This window comes from Solenopsis invicta, chromosome 16, assembly GCF_016802725.1.
Source record: "Solenopsis invicta isolate M01_SB chromosome 16, UNIL_Sinv_3.0, whole genome shotgun sequence".
Taxonomy (NCBI): Eukaryota; Metazoa; Arthropoda; class Insecta; order Hymenoptera; family Formicidae; genus Solenopsis; species Solenopsis invicta.
In genome coordinates this window covers 6,401,917-6,423,175 of record NC_052679.1, presented here as the reverse complement: position 1 = coordinate 6,423,175, position 21,259 = coordinate 6,401,917, and the positions used below count along the sequence as shown (strand labels likewise).

General features: G+C 43.1%; 1 protein-coding gene and 1 long non-coding RNA gene across 10 annotated transcripts in view; one reads left to right on the top strand and one right to left on the bottom strand.

Moving 5' to 3' along the window:
- The window catches only part of LOC105204830, a 53,397-nt gene that overhangs the window by 7,498 nt on the left and 24,640 nt on the right, over nt 1-21,259 (bottom strand). For 2 of the 9 annotated variants that reach the window (XM_026137512.2, XM_039458950.1), the window contains 19 exons: nt 20,179-20,301; nt 19,035-19,043; nt 17,620-17,904; nt 16,199-16,597; nt 15,333-15,563; nt 13,048-13,215; nt 11,534-11,785; nt 10,231-10,341; nt 9,924-10,145; nt 9,048-9,211; nt 7,824-8,483; nt 5,712-7,717; nt 3,843-4,137; nt 3,471-3,680; nt 3,043-3,384; nt 2,572-2,949; nt 1,805-2,033; nt 1,263-1,704; nt 28-997 (listed from right to left, as the gene is read on the bottom strand). In XM_026137512.2, coding sequence (XP_025993297.2) covers nt 28-997; nt 1,263-1,704; nt 1,805-2,033; nt 2,572-2,949; nt 3,043-3,384; nt 3,471-3,680; nt 3,843-4,137; nt 5,712-7,717; nt 7,824-8,483; nt 9,048-9,211; nt 9,924-10,145; nt 10,231-10,341; nt 11,534-11,785; nt 13,048-13,215; nt 15,333-15,563; nt 16,199-16,597; nt 17,620-17,904; nt 19,035-19,043; nt 20,179-20,301 — 7,496 coding nt within the window. The other 7 variants (XM_026137515.2, XM_026137514.2, XM_039458948.1 and 4 more) reach the window with 7 other exon arrangements.
- On the top strand, nt 9,154-10,092 carry LOC120359802. The gene is made up of 2 exons (XR_005576582.1): nt 9,154-9,289; nt 9,365-10,092. It is a non-coding gene; the product is annotated as an uncharacterized LOC120359802 (long non-coding RNA).

The window sequence follows — 21,259 nt, the reverse complement described above, 5'->3', positions numbered from 1 at the left end:
TATGTAATTACGTGAAAGGAAAATTACCGAAGGATTTAGGCTGCAAGGCGGTTGAAGCTCCTCAGGACGGTAGAACCATTGGGATCTGACTCTCATCTCTAATTTCTGGTTCAGCCACAGCGACACAATCTTGCCGATGTAAGGTTTCTCATGAGGCTTTCGGTAGGAATAGAACAATACGCTGTCGCCTATATTTATCGTTTCTCTGCCGCGTCTTATGGCTGTGAAGTATTGATTTCCTCCAGATACGCGGCTGGTGCTCGCCCATTTCCAGTGGCGTTTGTTAGGCAACATGCGGGCTATTGGACTGGGAGTCTCGACGGGACTCGATGGCGGATTAGGCTGAGTTGTCGTCTGGTTGGAGGCGCGATTCTTTGAGACTCGGCTCGCGGGGCCGCTACTCGTCGATGCCTGAGACGTCGTTGCCTGAGCCGTCGCAGCGTGTCTCGTCAAGGCGCGATTCGCCGTTGTGCGATTCGTCGAAACGCGATTCGCCGAGGCGCGACTCGTGGAACCGCGAACCGCTGAAGTGCGATTGACCGAGGCACGATTTGTAGAGGCGCGACTCGTCTTCTGAATCTTCACCTTCTTCTCGACTGATTCTGGCGATTCCTCAGGCGGCTCCTCGTCGTTCGTTTGGACGTTTTCTGAGAATTCTTCGGATTCCGGCTGTGTCTCGTCGCAAGCTTGATCGAGTTCCGACGGTTCTTCGGATTCTTCCTGAATAGTCTGCTGAATAGGTTCTGACGGTTCTTCTTCCTCGGGCTCGGTCTGTTGCTCCGATGACTCTGATGTCATCTGAACATCGTCGTCTTTTGGTTTAGGCGGTTCTTCAAGCTCCACTTGAGCCTCGTTGGTTTTCTCAACAGTTACCGATTCTTCAGTTTCGTCCTCTTCTTCCGACAATCTCAGCTCCTCGATAGTGGAAGCACTTGTGTTCGGTAAATCTGTATTTGCTTCTTCCTCATTCTGTTGCTCCCAGCTGTTCTCTCGATTGCTAAAAAAATATTTTATATTTCTTGATAAAGATAGAAAACCTCCGATGAAAGTAAAATTAATTCACAATTTGTAATGATAATATGATCTCGTATTCACGCAAGAAATTATAATAATAAAATGAACTTAAATATCGGTTTATACTTTCCGTTTGTATTATTCATACGCGTAAAACGCTCTAAATGAAACTTTCTTCATCTTCGATATAGTTTGCGATGTAATGTACAAGTTGGATGTAAAGCCAACAGGTTATGATATATACGTACCTTGTGCTGCCATTTGCGTCACTAATACTTCCGTGATGCCTGTGTTTGTGCTTTCGATGTTTTCTGTGCTTGTGTTTTCGATGCTCCTTGCAGGACCTGTGTTTCCTGTGCTTCTTTTTGCCTTCTTGAGCCTCGAGTAGCTTTCGGTTCTTTTTTATTTTCTTCATGTGCTTCTTTTTGCGGTACTCCGTACCGCTCGTACTACTCGTTTCGACATTTGTTTCGGTCTCCGCGTCGGCGCCTTCGTTGACGTTCGCCAATTCTACGTTAGAGACGTAAGTACCCGTGGCGAAGCTGTTGTTGCCAGCTGCCACACTTCGAGATGCCGATGGAACGTTCTGACCAGTTGACGAAGCGCTCGGATTGCTCGTGGAACGCTTGTCTTCTGAAGATGTTTGCCGTCGTCGTTTGCCCAGTGAGAGTAGAGGATTCGGATCGTACACTGTAAATAAAAATTAAAATGAGAGATAAGCTCGATTTTACTTGTATAACAGGACGAAATCCTGGTTTAAGTAACGTAGAAAAATACGTGAGACACGTGCCTACGACAGGATAATTAGGCTGCAAAAGTCTGATGTCTTCCAAGACGATTAAACCGCTGTCCCCATCATCGAATTCCACAGTGACGAATTTCTCGTCGTGCTGCGGATCAGGCACCATAGGTTTTACGGAAGTTCCTGGGTACAAACACCTGTACTGTTGGCTCCAATACGCGCATAGTCTCGTACCGGGTGGTAATTCTTTCGTCGAAGTCGGACACACTTCCACGATCTACATGATCAAATATTTTTACTCTTGCGGTATTTTATTATACGTTTTTTATATTTTTTCTTTCTCTCTCTTTTAAAAGAATTAATTATTTCTTTGCTAATTTTTCTGTTATGTTAATGATAATGAGCGTTAATAACTGCTGAAAAGTGAGAATCATTCGTTATAATCTGATTTATAATACTAACTAATAAGCCTTTTGTATTTAGTAATATTAACATTTTTAAATTCATTCGTGTTTCTTTAAATAATTCAATTTGCATGTGCATACGTGTTAACTCGTTGCCGTATAACGTTTTTTTTTTACGAGTTTTGTGTACCAAAATTGATTCTTTTATGTAACGATATGCATAATTGGCCAGGTTATTGATGAACACGAGAATCAGTCTTATATTTATTAAATTTGGATTTGAATCTGCACCTGGTGTTTATTTCGTTTGGATCGTAATCTAATCTTCGTTATAAGGCAACGAGTTACAGTAAGTCGATGTCGATTGAAAGAATTGGCTCCGAGTGTCAAGTCGAGCCTTAGACCTATTACCGCGTCTTTCAGGATCTCTTCTCGGGAATGAATATGCGGTCTATTTCCACGCTCGCCATCCAGCGTGATGGCGTAAACATCAGGCGCCTGCACGGCGCTCAGTTTGCCCGCGTAAAAGAGACCGCCTATCGCCATGAGAACTCGCAGCTGATCGATGGCCAGATGAGCGGGCGTCAACTTGCAGCGGTTGACAATGCTGTCGGATGTTCTCGCAGCGGCTGCCTTGGCGCACTGCTTGCATTCCAGGGACTTGCGCCTCTTGGACTCCTTCCTGTCATGATTCGGCGATTGCGATTTCCGCTTCTTCTTCTTCGATTTCTCATGTCGCGGCTTTTCCGGCTCCTTTTCCGATTGCTCCGCAGATTCTATCGACGTCTCCTGATACATAGATAAAATTTTACGATTAAAAAACGTTGTATGGTTTTTTTTTTTTTATGAAATTTGTGAAAAGTGTAGGAATGGTTTTATTACCTTCTCAGGTTTTTCAACTATGGGTTCTTCCTTACTCTCCGGGACAATGTTTTCGGATTGTACCGTATCGTTCTCGTCATCTTCCCAATTTTTCACCTTTACCTCCGCTTTAAGCTTCGGTTTTATTTTACTGCTATGCTTCTCAAGCTTCACCTCTTGACTTAGCTTGGCTTTCTCGGCAATAATCGAGCTGATTACATTTTTGTTGTGCAGCGGAGTTTGCTTTGCCGGCTTTGTCTTCATTTTCGCAACTTTTTGCATCTTGGCTTGTTGTGGCTTCGGGGAAGAGACTCCCGATTTAAATGGCAACGGAGTATAGCTAGTTTTACTATTTATGCATTGCTGAAAACGAAAACGGCATTTTAGTAAAATCCATAATATATGACGCATGTTTAGAAATTTTAAAAAGATGAATCTTAACGAGTTACCTTCGTCTGTAGATGTCTGTTCTTTGAGGACAATACGTAACCCACTAGAGAACTCTTGCTCTTGGGTTTCTTAGCGACAATTGTCTCCGTCAAGTGTCTGGCGCTGCCCGAGGTGCAAGTGAGCTTCCGCGGTCGTCCCACTTTTCTCTTTTTGGAAGCAGAAGTCGAGCTTGCGACAGTCGGTGCTGGTGATGACGTGTCATAGGCCAGCTAAAAAATAAAAATAAATAGGGAATTTGTCAAATTTCTAGACTCGCCATGCTTTTTACGTTACATTGTTAATAAGATTTGAACAGCAATAAATAAATGAATAAGTAAGAAAATTAATACGTTAATAAATACAATGATCTGGAAAGACATGAATCTACGTACCGTTCCCGTGCTCTTATCATCATCCTCCGGTGCTTCATTGCTGGGACAAGGTAACACCGGCATCGTCAATGTCACAGGCGATCCTGATATCGGAATACTGGGAATGTTATCCAAAAGTTTTATATGGCTTCTGGTCTCGCCGATTTTCACGAGATTCACGTTGCACTTCGGCATGGTTAGAACAGCTGAAGCTAACGGCGAGGATGCGCCAGGCTCTGGTGATCTCGAGGGTGACTTTTGCGGGGAGGTCATATGATCTAGTCCGAGTGGCGATGACATCGTTCCGTGATCGGAGCTGAAGAAATCGTTAATAATCGTATTATCTGGGTTGCAATATAAAATCTGTATGTAAAATTTATTAACTTAATGGATTCTTAAAGACGAAGAAACTTATCTTTCTATCAAATTTAACTTATATCTTTCTATCAAATTTGACAAGAAAATAATTGATATCTTACGTCTATTAAAGATCAAATTAGACTCGAAAATTAGCTAAGCAGAGAAGAATTAAGGAAGGTCAAAAACCGAGCTTGATTAAAATGTGAGTTAAACCAACAATTTATTGGTCTGTATAATCAAAATAATGTGTTTTGTTTCGACTCATCAGCCGTTGAGATAAAATGAATACAAAAATAAATACATGTATTTGATTACTCAAAAATAATAAACCGTTAAAAAAGATAACCAAAAAAAAGAAGGAGAAAATCCAAAAAAATAAAAAATACACAAGTAATATGAATATAAATAATGACGAAAATGTCATGTGTATTAAAATTGAGACAAAGTGAAAAAGCGCTTTTCATGATAAGTCGGTTATGATTAAATAAAGTCAGTAAATTAAAAATTAAAACTAATATGTGTCGTCACTCTGATTTTTCGTTCAAAGGTAAAAAAAATGGAATTAGAAAGTTAAAACTTTGAACGGCGTCAGAAAATTTGTTAAAGTTAAAATTCTACAATTTGTGTCCGATACATTTAAAATTGACGTAGCATTAAATGTATATGATTATTAAACGGATTAATAAACAACATTAAAAGGAATAATATTAAAAAGGGTTAATAATTGAATAATTATGTAGGGTCAAGATGATAAAGATTGAAAAGCGTGACTTACTTTAGCCAAATAGATTATTGAAACGTATACGTCCAATGCGTTTGGCAAACTTCTTGCTTTTCGTACAAAGAGCAAATGAGACTGTCGAATGTCAGTCGAACAATTTTTGTTTTGTTTTGATTCTCGACAGCCAGTACGTGATGTCGTGTTTGAGCGTTGAAAGTACAGCGAGTAAACAAAAATAAGAATCTATTTACAGTTTTATGTCAAATGTAAATTAATCGGGCACGAATTGCAATATTTGGACGGCAAATTTTGCGACAAGTTTTCGTTTCGAAGTTTTATCTTTCTGACTTCACTTTTTCTCGTTTTTGAATTTATCGACATCATTTAATTGTAACTGACTTACCGAGAAAAGCAATTTTTACATTGTTTCAATTTTAATTCACATTTGCATTGTTATTTACATATATTTAAATTATTTATCCTACTTTTTTTATTGTGGCTTTTCTCTTTTTTCTTTGTGACTATCTTTTCCAATGGTTTATTACTCTTTAGTAATTAAATACGTGTATTTACTTTTCGGTCTGTCAGCGGCTGATTATAACTAAATCGAAACATACCGCATTATTTTGATTGTATGCATCAACAAATAGTTGGTTTAATTCACATCTTAATCAAGCTCGTTTTTATGACCTTTTTTAATTCTTTTTTTATTTATATTTATTATCTCAAAATAAATCATGTATATATTAAATATCGAGTTCTCCATATTACATAAAATGAATTCATTACATATTTCGATTCACACTTACCTAGTGGAAGAATGACTCTTTTTCCGCGGTCTACCAGAGTTTTTCTTGTCATCCTTCTTAGGAATCAACTTGGAAAGCTCCTTCTGTTTCTCTCTGTATTGTCTTTGAATGTCAGCCATCCTGACTCTCATATCAAGTTCTGCGGCGTCCATGCTCGGCCAGTCGTCCTCGTTATCGCGATTTCCTTTCCTGGCTATGAACTTCTTCGCCTCCAACTTTGTTCGCGCGTTTTTGTAGTCGTGGCCGTCTCTCTCTTCGACGGACATTTTACGCTTGTTATTTCTAATTTCGCAACTCGTTGACTGCTCAGATAGGACTTTTGACTCGAACATTTCGCCCTCCGAATCCGACAGGTTGTCCTCTTTCACGATCTTATCGTTATTTGGTAAATTATTAGATATTTCATTCGAGAGAACTTGAAGGGTTTTAACAGCTTTTTCATTGGCGTAACAATCTTCATCATCTTCTCTACTATTGAGAGATTGTTCTTCCAAGCCAATAGTTTTTTCATCGGCGATCTTATTGATTTCCTCCTTACAGAAATTATCGATATCCTCGATGCTCTCTTTCGATTGCAGAGCATCCTGTTTTCCTTCATTAATTTCCATCGTCTGTTCTTTAATATCTTCCTCGCGATAATTCAACGACGCGCTCTTAGCTTCCTCCTCGCGATCATGGAGCTTGAATCGTTTGGAGCGATGGTCATCGATCTCAACGTACTTTCTTTTGCTCTCATCTTGGTCGAGAGAGCTGCTTCTGCCCAGGTTCAACAGTAACCGACCAGCGTGCGAGATTTCCTCCGAACTTTCAAGATTCAATTTCCGGGGGACCTTGTCGCCCACCTCCATAATCTGTTCGGCTAGTGCACAGAGTAAGCCGAGAGGACTACCGACGTTGTTATTATTACTCTCACTTTGCTGACTTACGAGTTTGCTTCTAACGGGTGACTTCTCGACGTCCGTGTCCAGTTGCAGATGCTCCGGCTGGCCGACTCGTTGTTCCAACTGTTCGATGCTGTTTGACAATAATTCGAGACCGCTCACATCAATGGTTGGTTTTTGTTTCTGTAATCTTGACTTTGTCTCCGTAGACGTGTCTTCGACGTGTTGATCCGGTTTACGAGTTACGTTAGACTTTTCGAATGGTTGCACCTCGCAGCGCCAGACAGTCTTGGGCTTGATGTAAGCCGTAATATCATGGGAGACGTTCTTTTCGTTCTTCGCCAACAATGTTTTATCCTCGAGCACCTTGATATTATTGTTGTTACTCCTGCTGTCGTTATTGTTCTCGTTAAGCAGGCACTCGCTACTGGCCATATGTCTGTCGTTTTGAGGCGAATGCCGTCCCGATTGATCTTTAAGCTGCTGCTCCGACATCGCGGTTTGCGAGGAAGAGATCTCGGTATCGATCGCGCCACTCTCCAGGGAGCTCTGGCATGATCTTAAAAAATGCAACTTCTTCGGTATCGTCTCGGAGTACCTGACGCGCGGCTTGACGTTCTCCACGTTCGACCTTTCCGCGGATTCTTCGATTTTTTGAACGCTAGGTAGCGCGGCTTCTTGCAGAGCCGCCGCATTTTTCTTCAGCTTCTCCACCACGTTCTCGATACCCGGATGGTGGGGCTTCTCCACGGAGTGTCTTTTCGTCGTATCCTGCGTCGATCTGCACCTTTCGCTAGTGGACGTTGGCTCGCACTGAGACGATTCGTAGCATACCTCGTAGCAGCTGCTGTCATCGGCTTCTTGCTTGATAGCTACTTGTTGCACCTCTTGATCGTCGCAATCGATATTAGGCATGTCGAAAGACTTAACCGTGATCTGAGGTCGGGCTTCGCTGCTCGAGATATTTCGCTCCTTGTCGCAACTCTCGCAATTGATTCTCGACGAGTCCGTTGAATCGACTACGTCCGACTTTGCTTCGTTGACGATTGGCGGCGGTTCCGATGTTTTAAGACACGTTTGATGAACTTCGATGTTCTTCGAAGCGTCGTTGATCTTCGATTCGATCTGAAAAGTAGGACAATTCTAGATGTTATACACCAGAATGAAACAGGATACAAGAAAAAAATCGTATATGGGGTATATAGAAAATTTTAAATAATCGAAAGCTCACCTCCTTTTCATGACTGATAGGCTTTTGTGCAACGTTCTCCTCGTCCTTAGAGTACTCATCTCGATGATCATGCTGATCCGCGCTGACGTCTCTTCTCCTTGCGAAGAACTCCAGGTTCTCGTGGAAGCTATCACAGTTCTCTTCGGTGATCTCGATGATCCTAGCACCGAACCTGCCGCCCCTGCTGCAGATAGGCGTCATCTTTTCGTCCTTACAAACCTCCTCGTCGACACGCGAGGAGTCCTGCGCAGTCGCTTTCGCGAGACTTCTTCCGTCTTTCGCCGAATACTTGGCGCAGTCGGCCATGTTGATGATCGTATTTTCCGCCTTGTCCACTTTGGTCACGATGCCACACACGGTCGGATTTACCGTAGTCGTAGTTGTCGTGATTCTAACGACATTGCAGATCCTCTCCGTCGGCGATGGCACGATCTCGAAATTCGCGGCGGCGGGTAGATTCGTCCCCGTGGATTGGGACACGACCTGGCACGGGCTTAGATTTTGCTCCTGCTTCACGAGAGTCTCCTGCTTCTCCTCGGTATCCTCGGGCGCGTCGGTTTGATTCGAAGCATCCTGAACCCCGAATGACGATGGTTCGATCGTATGAATCGCCGCTGGTATTTCCGGGGGTGGTGTCAGACACAAGACCGGCGAGGTGGCCTTCGCGAAAATTTCGTTCTTATACATACTTAACAAATTTTCGGAGTCTATTAAGGAATATTTCTCTCATTTTTTTATTATTATCAAAGTCCTCTCTAACTCGTCGCACATAAAAATTATAGAAAATAGTAGAAGGACGCGTCAAGAACACTTTTTTTTCTCTAATAGGCGACAGGGTTCTCTAATTTTTTTTAAATTGAAGATTTTGTTGCTTCGATGTCGAGCACAGATATCGTTAGATTTGTTTCACGCGAGGAAAACTAAAAGAGAAAGACCTTTGGGCGGAAACGGGAGAGGGGAGGCGGGTGCGGTGGAGTGCAGCGGTAATTACGTCAAACTCCGGGCGCGGTCCAGCCATTCGCATAATGTGGAAACGTTGTGGCACATTGTATTAATCATGGGCAAACCCGATTTGCATCGCTATCTGCATAGATATTGCACCGGCCGGCCTGCCGGTCGGTCGGTCGGTCGGTCGCGCAATAATTCGCGTTGTGCGCTGCATACCGCGCTTCGGTATAGGCGCGCGTACGCTGTTTAAACCTGGTGAAAGGTGATGTTACCTACCTGTGACCTGCAGTGCGTAGTTGTAGGCTCGGCCTGGCTGATTTGCACCAGCGCCGGCGCTTGAGGGTAATAGTGCAGCGTGGTAACCAGAGCTGCGTCCGGCACCAAAGCGCCTGTCACGGACGTCATGGTTTGCAGCGCGGTCTTCGACGACTCGGTGGACGCTGCGGAAGATCGCAGGGGAACGCGATTACGTAATGTAATGAAATACAACTGAGGCGCAACGATTCGCTGCATCAGTGGTATTCAATTATTACTTGATTCGATTATCTTTTCCGGAAATTCGAGAGAATTAATCATAGTATTTCGCTTTACAGGCGCACACACAATAGGTAGCGTGGAGAGTATCGATAAAATTTTTAAAAAACTTTCGAGTGTGTTGAGAAGCACGTCCCTTGAGAGAAGGAACTGATAAAGTGTTGCAATAAACTGATTACTACGTATTGAAACACTTTTTTCTTAACTGCTTCCCGTTTTCAGTGACTAATGACGGCTAGAATTTTTTAATTTTTTTAATTTTTTACGCTGAAAATGACTCCAAAGCGAACGAATTCGTTTGTTCGTTCGTTCGTTCGTTTGTAATTTAGAAATGAATAAATGATTTAATATTAATACTCGTGATTGCGCACGTTTATCCGCACTGATTCTAATTAGCCTATTTCCCAATTATTAATTGCGTTCAAATTTCGAGTGTCCGGAACTAATTAATTGTTACTTTTTCTCAAGTAGTAAAACACGCAATATTAAATCGTATTTTTTCTCAAGCTCCTTTTTTCCTACAAACATATTCTCAGTTTTCTATTTTGAGAAAGAGCTCTTTCCGTCGTCTTATCTCCAACTCTCTTCCCTTCTGCCAAGAAAAGTGCTCATACGTACTGATTATGGTTGTCGGACTGTTGCTACATTCCGTCTCGATCTTTACTATCGGCAGCGCGCTTTGTTGTTTTCTTTTGTTCTCAGTCAGCACTAATCGCGCGCCGCCGATATCACCCAGAAGCTGTATCGAGGGTGGAGGCGGTGGCAGAAGGAGTGGCGGCGGTGCAACGTTACTGTTGTGGTTCGAGTAATTCGGCCACACCAGAGCCTGCTGCATTTGTTCTGTCGAAAGATAATGCACAATTGACTTTCGCCGCGCGCGCACGTTAATAAAAGGGATATGTTTAGAACCGCATTTCCGCATTACCCGCAGCGTGAATAAGGAGAATGTGTCCGGTCGTTGGATCGCGGACTAACTGTAATCCACCTTGCAGTCCAGAACCCATCTGCGGAAAACCGACCGGCTCCGTTGGCATCGCTGTAAAAAGCAACGTCAATATCTCACCCTTCGCATATTATTTTCATTTCTTTTACGCGGTTTAATTATACTTATCTTATAATTTACTTGCATGCGCATTTGCCTGCATAATAGCGAACATGAAATCCGTACGGTGCAGCGTAGCAAAAACATTGCAAAATATTACGGCAACGTGGATAATATTGTATTAACGTTGCTGCAACATTGCTGAAACGTTGCAGCAATATTTTGCAACGTTTTTACTATTCCGTGCGGTGTACGGGAAGTCAAGAGTATCCGCGTTATTGGTTTTTCTCGTTTATTCTTGTTGTTTAGTAATCCCTCGTATCGTACGATAAATTGGAGATTTGACCCAAAAAATAACGAAGAGATCGTTAGTGCCTCTGTTATTATTTAAATGTCCATCGAAGTAGTGTAGAATTGATTGGTTATGCGACTTTTGTATTCTTTTAACGCGTGAATTTTTATTCCTATCCGTAACACGCCTGTATCGAGCGACGAATTGAATTAAACGGGGTGTGCGTGAATGATTTACACGGCGCGAAAATACGCGCGCGAGCTGCAGACCGAGCGATGTAGTTCAGCGTTATTTGGATAAATGTCACTCGGTCAGCCGGGCCGGGGAGGTCAGCGCGAGGAGTGAATTCGATCCGAAATTGTGTAGGGTAGTCGCTCGTTAGTGGCCCGGTTAATACCTCGCGCCGATAGAGAGACAGATGCGCGTATGATATACACGCACATCGCGAGACGTTAATTAATTCGAGCCTTTATTCATTGACGCGCGATCCGTTTACATCGTCAAAAATGAACATAATGCGAATTCACGTTCCTGTGCGATACGCTTCCCATTCGTGCACGCATTACTCTTTCATTAACTGTTACTCCGGTAAATAACGAAGTGTTAGCAGAGAGCCAATATGATTTAATTAACGTTCGCAGAATTTTATGAACGAATATAGATCGTTCCACCTCGATCGATACCGAGAGATTGAAATTTTCTCTCAGTTTCGCGTTTCTCTCATAAAATCTCTTACTCATTCGTCTCTAATCAGGTTTTCGAGTGCCGAGAGACATAATTAACGGCTATCGCGTCCCGAGACGTGAAGTTTCATTCGATCGTAGATTCGACTCGGGGTGGTTTCGCATATCGCTCTGTTATTCTTACAACGATGCTCGGCCGCGGATTACCCACCTGCGGCCGCCGTAGCCGGATACTGCCACAGTGTGGGCGGCCAAGCAGCGGCGGCCGTATCGGCCGCGGCCGCCGGTCCGCCGCCGATGCTGCCCAGGGTGGAATTCAGGCTGGAATTCAGACTGGAATTCAGGCTCAGCGAGGGCGCGAGAGCCCCGGAGGGAATGGCAGCGAGGTGGGCCGCACGATCCTCCCCTCCAGGCCCGCAGTGCACCAGGGTAGTGCCGCCTACCGCCATGGCCGTGCTGGAACCTACAACGGACCCAAGCTTGTTCATCGAGGTTCAGCCACCGTAAAGATCGGCAGAGATCGAGGGAGACAGCCATCGCTAGCGGGCAGCGGAACCCTTCCAACTTACGGCTCGCTTTCCATCAAATCGATGTAAAAGCTCGCGATTAGAGAAATAAATATAGATGTGACGTTGGTTTAAAATCCGATCAACATCGGTCAGATACGATCGTGTTGCGAAATATTTTAGCTCTGGTTAGAAAAAAAAATACTGAAAAATATTGAAATAGCGAGAGTTCCGTAGATTTTAATTTCGATTGATAATTGCAAAAGCTCCGGAATTGATTATATTATATTTTATTACGTGATCAGAGATCTTCATTAAAGTTTCAGAGATTACCGATTAAAAAGTCCGTACTTAGAATCTACGCCAAAGTCTGCATTCTCTTCTATCAATGGCGTCATTTTCGAAGAATTATCGTCATAAAAATAATAGCCTCGAGCTGTAATAATAGCGGCGATATTTTTTCGCAATAAATTACGCTCAAGATACGAGACAATGAGGCAGGCAAATCGTTCGTCCGTTCCTTCGTACCTCGAAATTGAAAGTGATGAGCGTGGAAAAGAGTTGGATTAGGAAAATATCACGCGATCGACATAAAATTTTCACTCACGATTGAATTTTCGAATACCACACGCCGGCAGGCTTAAGCGAACTTTCTTTAATATTCGCTTTAGGATCGCAACTTGAACGGCCGCATTACGAGAACATGCTGCGCAATTGGATACCGTGTATATTGCGCGCAACTGGACAGAGAAGGGGGGGGGGAAGGATGCTCATTTGAAAGAGATATCCTTTAACTAAAACAATAACGTTGTTAAAGTCCAACGCAAATATTTGGTCACACGATATTCCTTTAAATACTCGATAAAAAAAAGTGACAATTGTGCGGTTACTGGAACGTAGACCTTGCAAATAATTTTACGTTGCAACGCTGCGTTTTTATCAATTGACGGCGGGGCTGCTGTGAAAGAATTGACGGTTTTGTAAAGAAAACGCAATTTGTTCCACTTGTACTTTTTTTGCATTGCTCTTTAATGCTCGCGAGAAGGCACAAGTCTCGCATGCGGGTACCAAGTACGATATATTACATTCGCATTATTAAATAACGATTTTACGTTGCGCGGCGAGCAAGAATGTTTCAATGTTAACGCTCGCGATTTCATTCATCGTGTCCAGAAATAGTGTTTCATAATCGTGATACATCTCCGTGAGAAAAACTTACCCAGGCTGTCCGGCTGGAAATGATGATAGCTCGTCGCGTGATGCGACGTGTGATGACTTAAGGACACATTGCGCATAGACGTCGAAGTCTCTTGATGCTGCAATCGCTGCCTCGCCACAGCAATGCCAACCGGTATGCCACCGGCTCCCGCATTAGAGACGGCTATCCCTGAAACGATTAAGGAAATCGCGCGTGAATTGCAACGAGAGAAACTGCGATGCTGCAGCCGACTCGATCGTAGACTCGATAGAGAACGCGAGATTATATCGTGATAAAGCACGAACAGAAGCGGTTATCGAAAGAACATTGATTGACAAAATCGATCTATCATTGCCTACCTATTCATTTTACCTTTTTTTTAATTTCGTACATTCTGTACGGTAACGCGTCGCGTTCGTGGGTAGAGAGAGACAGAGATCGAGAACTAGCATCGAACTAATACATGGAAGGATCGATTTTGCTACATAGATTTGAAAGTAATTATATTGAACGTTTAAGCACTGGTTGTTAGAGTGTCAAAATTTTTTTGCAGCAGTAAGCATAATGCTTCAGAGTCCTGTATAATTATTTTGACAGTCCAACCGTAAAATTATTTTCTGATCCGTGTCTAGCTAGGTACATTTTTAGATCCTGCGATAAAATTGTTGTTTCTGTGCACAGTGCAGTGAATTCTTTTAGATGCACTAGTGAGCGTTAAAGCCGTCGTAGAAAATCAACCTAAAGATATGTGTTTAATGTGTAGACGGATTAAACCGCAAATCCTCAATTCAATATACTTTATCGTATCGTTTAATAAAATATGTATTATATTATTCAAGATATTTGCATTTCACTTTCACACTTAGATCAATGTACAACGGCTTCAATGAGCATCAGCGTACACTAGTGCGGTTCAATCGAACTTTGCTATAAGAGAATTCAAAGAGATTGATATTTTTAGCACATGATATTTTCGCACGCCGTTGTTATAAACACATTACTAATTGAAATCAAAGAATATATCGTTTCGATTTAGATTTGTTTTAACCTATGAATTATGGATAAACTGTTGATACAATCATACCGAAGAAAATGCAATTTTCAATGCGGATTTCATATCGGACTTCATATTTAAAATGCATTTACACAAGTCGTCCCTTGGATTTCCATCTCTTCTACTTTAGATTATCGATTTTTTTCGTTAAACCTCGAAATTTTTTCCAGCGTATTACAATTTGATCGAAATCTCGTGGTTCACTTGCATGCGTCTCGATCTATCGCTCTTCTCGATATTATTCTCGCGGTTCAGCCCGACATATTTTCACCGGAACGCGACAATTCACGACTCGGAAGTGCACTCATTTAAATCACCATCTCGATTTACCCTTACCCCGCGCTTCTCTCGTTTCGTCCTTCTTCCTTTCTTTCCCTCTCTCGCCAGCCACATACCTCTTTTCACCGCACCTTCGGCGACACGCGTTATGCTCGCATGACGTAACACGTGTGGGCATCACGCACCGGCACGAGGGCCGTGTGGTGTACCAAAGAGTGCGGATGTGTCAGGACCGGAGAGAGGGTCGAGACTCTTTCGAACCACGCCTTGTGTTTGCGTCGCCATGCGTGCCACGCACCTCCTACTTTAACGAGACTGTCTGCTTGCCGCTTTTTCTCTCTCTCTCTCTCTCTTATTTTCTCTCTTTCTCTTTCTCTCCTTCTCTCTCTTACACATCTCACCGCGCCTCCTCTTTGCTCTTTTCCTCTCGCCATCTCGCTTGTGAACCAACCGACCGACAGACCGGTCGGTCTCGCGTCTCGCACGATCTCGTCTCTCATCGTCCTTCTCTCTTTTGCTTCTCTTGCTCTCGTGCTCCCATATCGCGCGGTGATTTTCCCTCCCTTCCCCCCCCCGTACTTGTACGCCTATCGAAAAAGGCAAACGCACCGCCTTCGTATTAGACGATTGGCATGATGATTCTTCTCATACGGTTGAAAAGTGTAATCATGTTGATTTCGGACGCGGTATTCGTTATCTGTTATCTTATACTCTTATACAAGAGCTTTGTATAAGCTCGCAGTTCGCAAACGACAGTTTCTCGACAGACACTCATTGAGAAATTTTTAATATCTTGGTTTTGTAAACGTTATTTGTATCTTGAATAATATTCCCGCATTGCGTCGCCTACATACCCGACGAATAGCGATTCTTTGTGCGGCTGGTGATGTAACGTCACCATGTACGTAATGTAAATGTAATTATGACCTGTGCGCGGATGATATTTTCTTAGACAAGACTTATATCGACTCACCATTCTCGGACTTGTGTGGAACGGGTTCAATCTTGACAGAGGTGGTGGTGGCATGAAGGGATGTGGAAACTTCTGCGACTTGACAGGGCACCGAAGCCAAAGGTTCCCTTTTTACGGTCAGGCTAGCACCGCTATTGTTAGCACCAGCATTGCTGTCCTGTCCGTTCCAGGACGAGACGACAGGTAGCGTCCTGCTGCATCCCACATCTGAATGCACCACCTTTGTCTTGCCTGTAATCAATCAATTACCGGTCTCATCGTCAACACGTACAGGTTCAAAATAATCTGCTGTCATTCTACCTGCAATCCATTATGATGCGTGTGACAGTAACTTCAAGAATGTAACGTCTTAGTTTTCCGTCTATCGAATTTTCGAATTTAGAATTTCAGAATTTTACCATTCTTGGAGATTGAAACTCTTAAAGTTTGAAAATTTCAATAGAAACTTGCTTCCCGGAAAATTCCAAGTTGAAATGAAAATTAGAGGAGAAAAATTGAAAGCGCTTTAATGATTCGAAAAGTCAAGAGACACGGAGTCTAATTTCGAGATTCAACGCTCGTCTTTGCAATATCATCCAGATTTAATCTGGAGCTTTCAAAATACAAAAGTTCGAAAATTCGAGAAACTGAAAAAGAAACGCGATTCGTTGTCTTCGCTGTATTCTGAACGGAGCCAACGATACTGATCGGATAGCCGGATGCAATCCGGCGCATCATATCAAGTAGTAAGCGGATATCCGGGAATTCGGCTATAGCTTCTTTTGCCTGTTCCAAAGCATCAGCCCTAATCTTGAAGCGTGACGCATTCATGTACGCGATTCATTGGCTTTAACATGGAAAAGACCGAGGGAGAACGGACGTCGTACCGTTGCTGTTCCTGCAGAGGCACGACGTCCTGGTCGATTTGTTCTCCAGCTTCACCGGTTGGCCTTGACTGGAAAGGAAAGCCTCCCGTTTCTTCGTGGCGTGAACGGCGATCTGGTTGCCGATCGCTTGGTTACCACCGCCGCCGATACCGCCGTGAACCATCATGCCGCTGGCCGTGCTGCTGGTGTTGGTCAGGCAGGACGAACCGTTCACGGTGACGGTACATCCTGTCGCCGCCGCAGTTGCACCTATTGGCGGTTGATATTCCTGCAGGAGGACACCCGTCGTCGGTGCGATCCCGTGGCTCGAGTTGGGCGACGAGAAGTTGTTGATGGTTAACGTTGGTGCGCCGGTTACTAGCGACAGCTGAGGCGAGAACGTGTTCTGATGGAGGCCACCTTTCGCGAAAAAGCACAGAAAATTACGTTAACGTATTCTCACCGTACGTATTAAACCGGATAATTGCAGTACATCGGGATATAAGCGTCACCCACTTCAATTCATTTTCCATCAATTATTTACACATCGATACTGCGTGGAGAAACAAGAGAGTCTTAGATACGAATCGAACGTAACGACCTGTGCTATTTTCGTGATATAATTGATACTATACCAATAATGTAAAACAATTTTAAATGGAAAATGATTTATGTCCCAGAAATAACGTTGAAACGTAGCAGCGAACGTATAATCGAGGGGTATAGGAAAAACTCGTTTACATGTTTTTCCGAGCTTTTTCCGATTCTCCTTCCGCGCGCGCACGCGGGAAGTGCTACAAGTGTTCATTCGCTTTATAGACAAAACTATTGTTCGCGTTACACGAACTTATTTGCTAAGTGAAAGAAATCGAAGATAGTCTAATTTAGCCTTTCTGTGTCACTTCACTTTGTCGCTTATTAAAATTTTGTTGATTGAATTTGTCAAGTTTTGATTAGGATGATTTATTATGCCAATTGTCCTACTTTTGACTGCGCTTCTTTCAAAATCGGATCTACCTATTCCGCTGCACTTAACTCTTGAACATAACTTGGTTTCTTTGTTTGTCGCGTAATAAGTAGGGCTGATGATTTGGATTTCGGGTAAAGTGAGTTACCTGAATAACCATTATTAACTAAAGCAATAACGCGAAACAGATGTTATCAAGATAAGGAGGTAAAGGCGATTTAAAATTAGCTAGCACATTATTCCAATGACGCGTTACCTGTAATTTTGGCACTTTAAATTTCTTATCGTCGATAATAACGCCGCGAAAGAAATTATACAAAAGTGTTCTCAGTGTTCAATTAGACGCCGGTGATTGAAGACTAATGTTCGTTCGTTTCGAAGGTCTCGTTACTGAATCGGCGTATTATATAATTGGATGTTTCGGCGATAGGTTTTCCGCGAACTATTTTCGATGCCCGCGTGGATGGGCTCTCACCGTGATGCAGATGATGAATTCCGGTGAGGTTGAGGGTGTGCTGCGTGTGCTGCGTGTGTTGCGCATGATGCAGGCTACCCGCCACGTTAACGCCGACACCCTGCAGGCTCAGGGCCTGCTGGCTCGTGGCGGCTGCGGGCGCCAGGTTCGCCAAATTTTTCGCCAGCAGCTCCAGCTGTGTCACGGGTACAGGGCTGTAGGGTGATCCCGGCGGGGGCGTGGGAGCGCCCCAGGTGTAGCCACCCACCCCAACGCCGACCGCCGCGGAAAACACGCTCTCTGAAACTGGAGAATCCGCCGCCGATTAATCGACCCGGTCTTCCGCCGACGAACATAAGTTTCGTACGCCGCGGCGAGTAGGAAATATCGTTTACGGTATCGCGCGCGATACGCGAATAGAACCCATTCTACTTGGCGTAACGTGCAGTTTGTTAACCCTAGAGCGTTTAACTCTTTCACGCATGATGTCCGTACGATGCTACACAATACGCTTCTTTCTTTCCTTCCCGCGGCGATGACCGATCCGCACAGTCATTTGGGCTTAGTGAACTCACGGTCACGAGCTCAATACACTCATACGCATACAGTTGTACGTCGTATATGCATTCGTGTGCGCAGAGGTTGTGAGTGCAACAAAATATACTCGTCATTTAAAAGAAAGACCGAAATAAGATACGCAAGTTGAAATTTAAAAATAATATGAATAACAACGAATCGCAAATAAAGCAGGAAGATTAAAGTTCATTTTTTGAAATCTCTTAATTAAGAAAAAATCTCGGATAACATTTTATTGAAATAATTTCATTTATTCGTAACAGATAATCGAGTAGCTCTTGACATCTATATGTACAAAGTTGCACAAATTTCGCCTAATGAAACGAAAATATTTTCCACTTTATCATTAAAATGTGGGCAAACTCGTGTGCGCGCGTGTAAGAGAGGGGAGGGGTCCCACATTTCGCCAATAATTAAAATTCCATATTTTACCGATAATTAACCGATTGGATTTTATCGATAATTAATAACTATGGAGGTTTTTTCTCCAAAGAGAAACTTGCGCGATAGAGCGATTAATATTTTCGGAGCCCGTTTCGCAAGGAAAACACTCGCATTGCTCGGGAGGGAACGCGTCTATCAGCACGCGCGGCAGAGCGATATATCTTCGGCGGCGCGCTGCGCCATTGCTAGGACTATTGATTTTATCTAAATGCGGATACGTATCTGCCTATGCAAATTAACGTATGTGAAAAATATCCCATTGGTATCGTCTGCAACGTTGTTCAGAATTGATCATCGTATAATGAGTGTGTCGTGAGCGTGTCCTTCTTCCAAAAAGCACTCAAGAAAACAGTTTGCGTTTATGTTCGCGGATCTTTCCTTATCACGCGCAATGCGAATTACTCGTTTATACTTACTTGTCCGTTCTGCAGCTCCGTGAAAGCATGAAAGATAACGTAGGAAGATTAGAAATGACAAGAAATGGAACGTTTCCCATGAAAAAAATCGACTGGAGAAATCGAATTCGAAGAGTCCGTACTCTTTCGGTTTGCTGCAGTCAATCAACGAACTTTGTACACCGCTTTTTCGACGGTTCGCGAAAGAAGGTCCCTTCGAAGAACATCGTTCGAGGAGGGGCTCGCGAGTCTCTCGTTCGGTCCACAATGGAGCAATTATGCAATTAAAGCGGCGAACTCGGATAAGGACCCGGAGGAGTTGAAGAAAAACTCGCGCGTCACAAATAGAATTCCCGCGTGCGGCCGCGTGTCCAGTCGTCGCGGAGACCTTGCCTCGCCTTCTTAGTTCCTAACAACCTTATTGTTCGAGGTGTAACCCAAAACGCGGCTCCGTGAAGTGGTAGACGGCGAGCGGAGGATTCGAGAAAGAGAGGAAAAAAAAGGGGGGGAAGGGACGCGTCGAAGGGTCGAATCCTCCTCCTTCTCGGAGTCTTGTCGAAAATCGAATCTCGCCGGCGAGATTTCAATTATCCGAGGGAGGGTTGTCCTGTTCGCGAAGACGGCTGGAAAAATTGTGAGGATGGCGAAGTTTAACGTTAAAAGCGCTTTTTAATCGGTACCTTCGATCGCCTTCAGCGCTCCTTCGATCCCTCGCAATCCTACATCGAGATTTATTCCGGTCATTTACGCAAATCTTACAGATAACACGATATAAATAAGGAAATCTACGCATATTTCTTATCGTATACATGTACTCAAATATAACCCTCAAGTTTGATAAAACGTTTTTATCAATTCAATTGCGCATAACGCGATAACTCGATCTCTGGATATTCCAATTAAAAAGGAATCGACAGATTCGTCGCAGAATTCATCGTTCATGTTGACCTTGAAATTTCTTCATTTTACGAAATGTAATTTTTAAAAACGTTACTCAATCGGAGATGACAAGTGATTAGATTGCAGAAGGCGCTCGCTTATTTTTATTTTATTTTTTTTTTTTTTGTAAAATGTAAAGCGCGCGTAACTCGTTCGCAGCAAGAGATATCCTCGAGCGATCTTCGAAGAGAAAGCAAAGTCGTAAGAAAAGAAGTCGTAAACTTACCCTTGTGCGTCGCGTGATAAGCCCGTGCTGGCATCGGTTGCTCGGGGGTGGCGGGGGTGGCGGCAACGTAACTGCCCCCGCCACCCCCTGGGAATAACGAGTACAGTCCGTAGCGGTTCGCACCTGTAACATTATTGCCGAGATATCAAACGGTTAATAATTAATTGAGGCTCAAGAATGGATGATAACGCAACGAGATTGCGATTGACAGTTAATTTTTTACCGAGGGTGAGACTCGCGGACAATCACACTTTTGGAAAAAAAAAAAGAATATCTTAAAACTAATAAAGACCGCCGTGGCATTCGCTACTATATTTATCGCAAACATCCTGAAAGCGGAAAAAGCACCGGAGCATTCTTTCTTTGAACTCCGCGGACGGTGCAACTGGCTATTACAAAGTAAAAATAGGATTCAATATTTCTTCACATCCTTTTCTCTTTCTTTAATATCTCATGCATACGAGGAATAAATAAAGCACTGTGAACGTGTGGAAAGTACATTACTTTTTATTGGTAAGAGATTGGCCCATCGTTTGTCTTTAAACAGATTTTATCCTCGTTTGGAATAAGGTTATAAAAAGTTAAAAGAGTTACCAGTGCAATGTTGTATGATTCTTCTAACGGAATATCTTTTAAGAGATATTGGAGATATATGCTTGGAGAAAAAAATCCGTTTTTCATTCTGCCTTGTAAAACTACTCGCGATGACATTTAAGTTGAGTAGTTACGTTCGTCGGAAAGAGCGCTGAATTTTTAAATAACAGAAAGTAATTTTGGAAAGTAATATGAGAATCAAGAACCTTCCTTCAACATCACTTTTGTAATTGAAAGATGTTCTGCTAAATGAATAGGACAGCGTTCCATTGCTGGCTACGCGAGCGTGACCTTATTCCAAATAAAATCTGTATCGAAGACAAATGACGGATTAATAAAAATTCTTATTAATAAAAATATTATTTATATCTCCTAGATATATTCGCGTTATTTTGTCCAATCCTCTACGCGATCCGAAAAATATGTTGCATTCCAGTCTGTCTTTCATATCTATGGATAAAACACTTTGCTTTGCATGGATTAAACC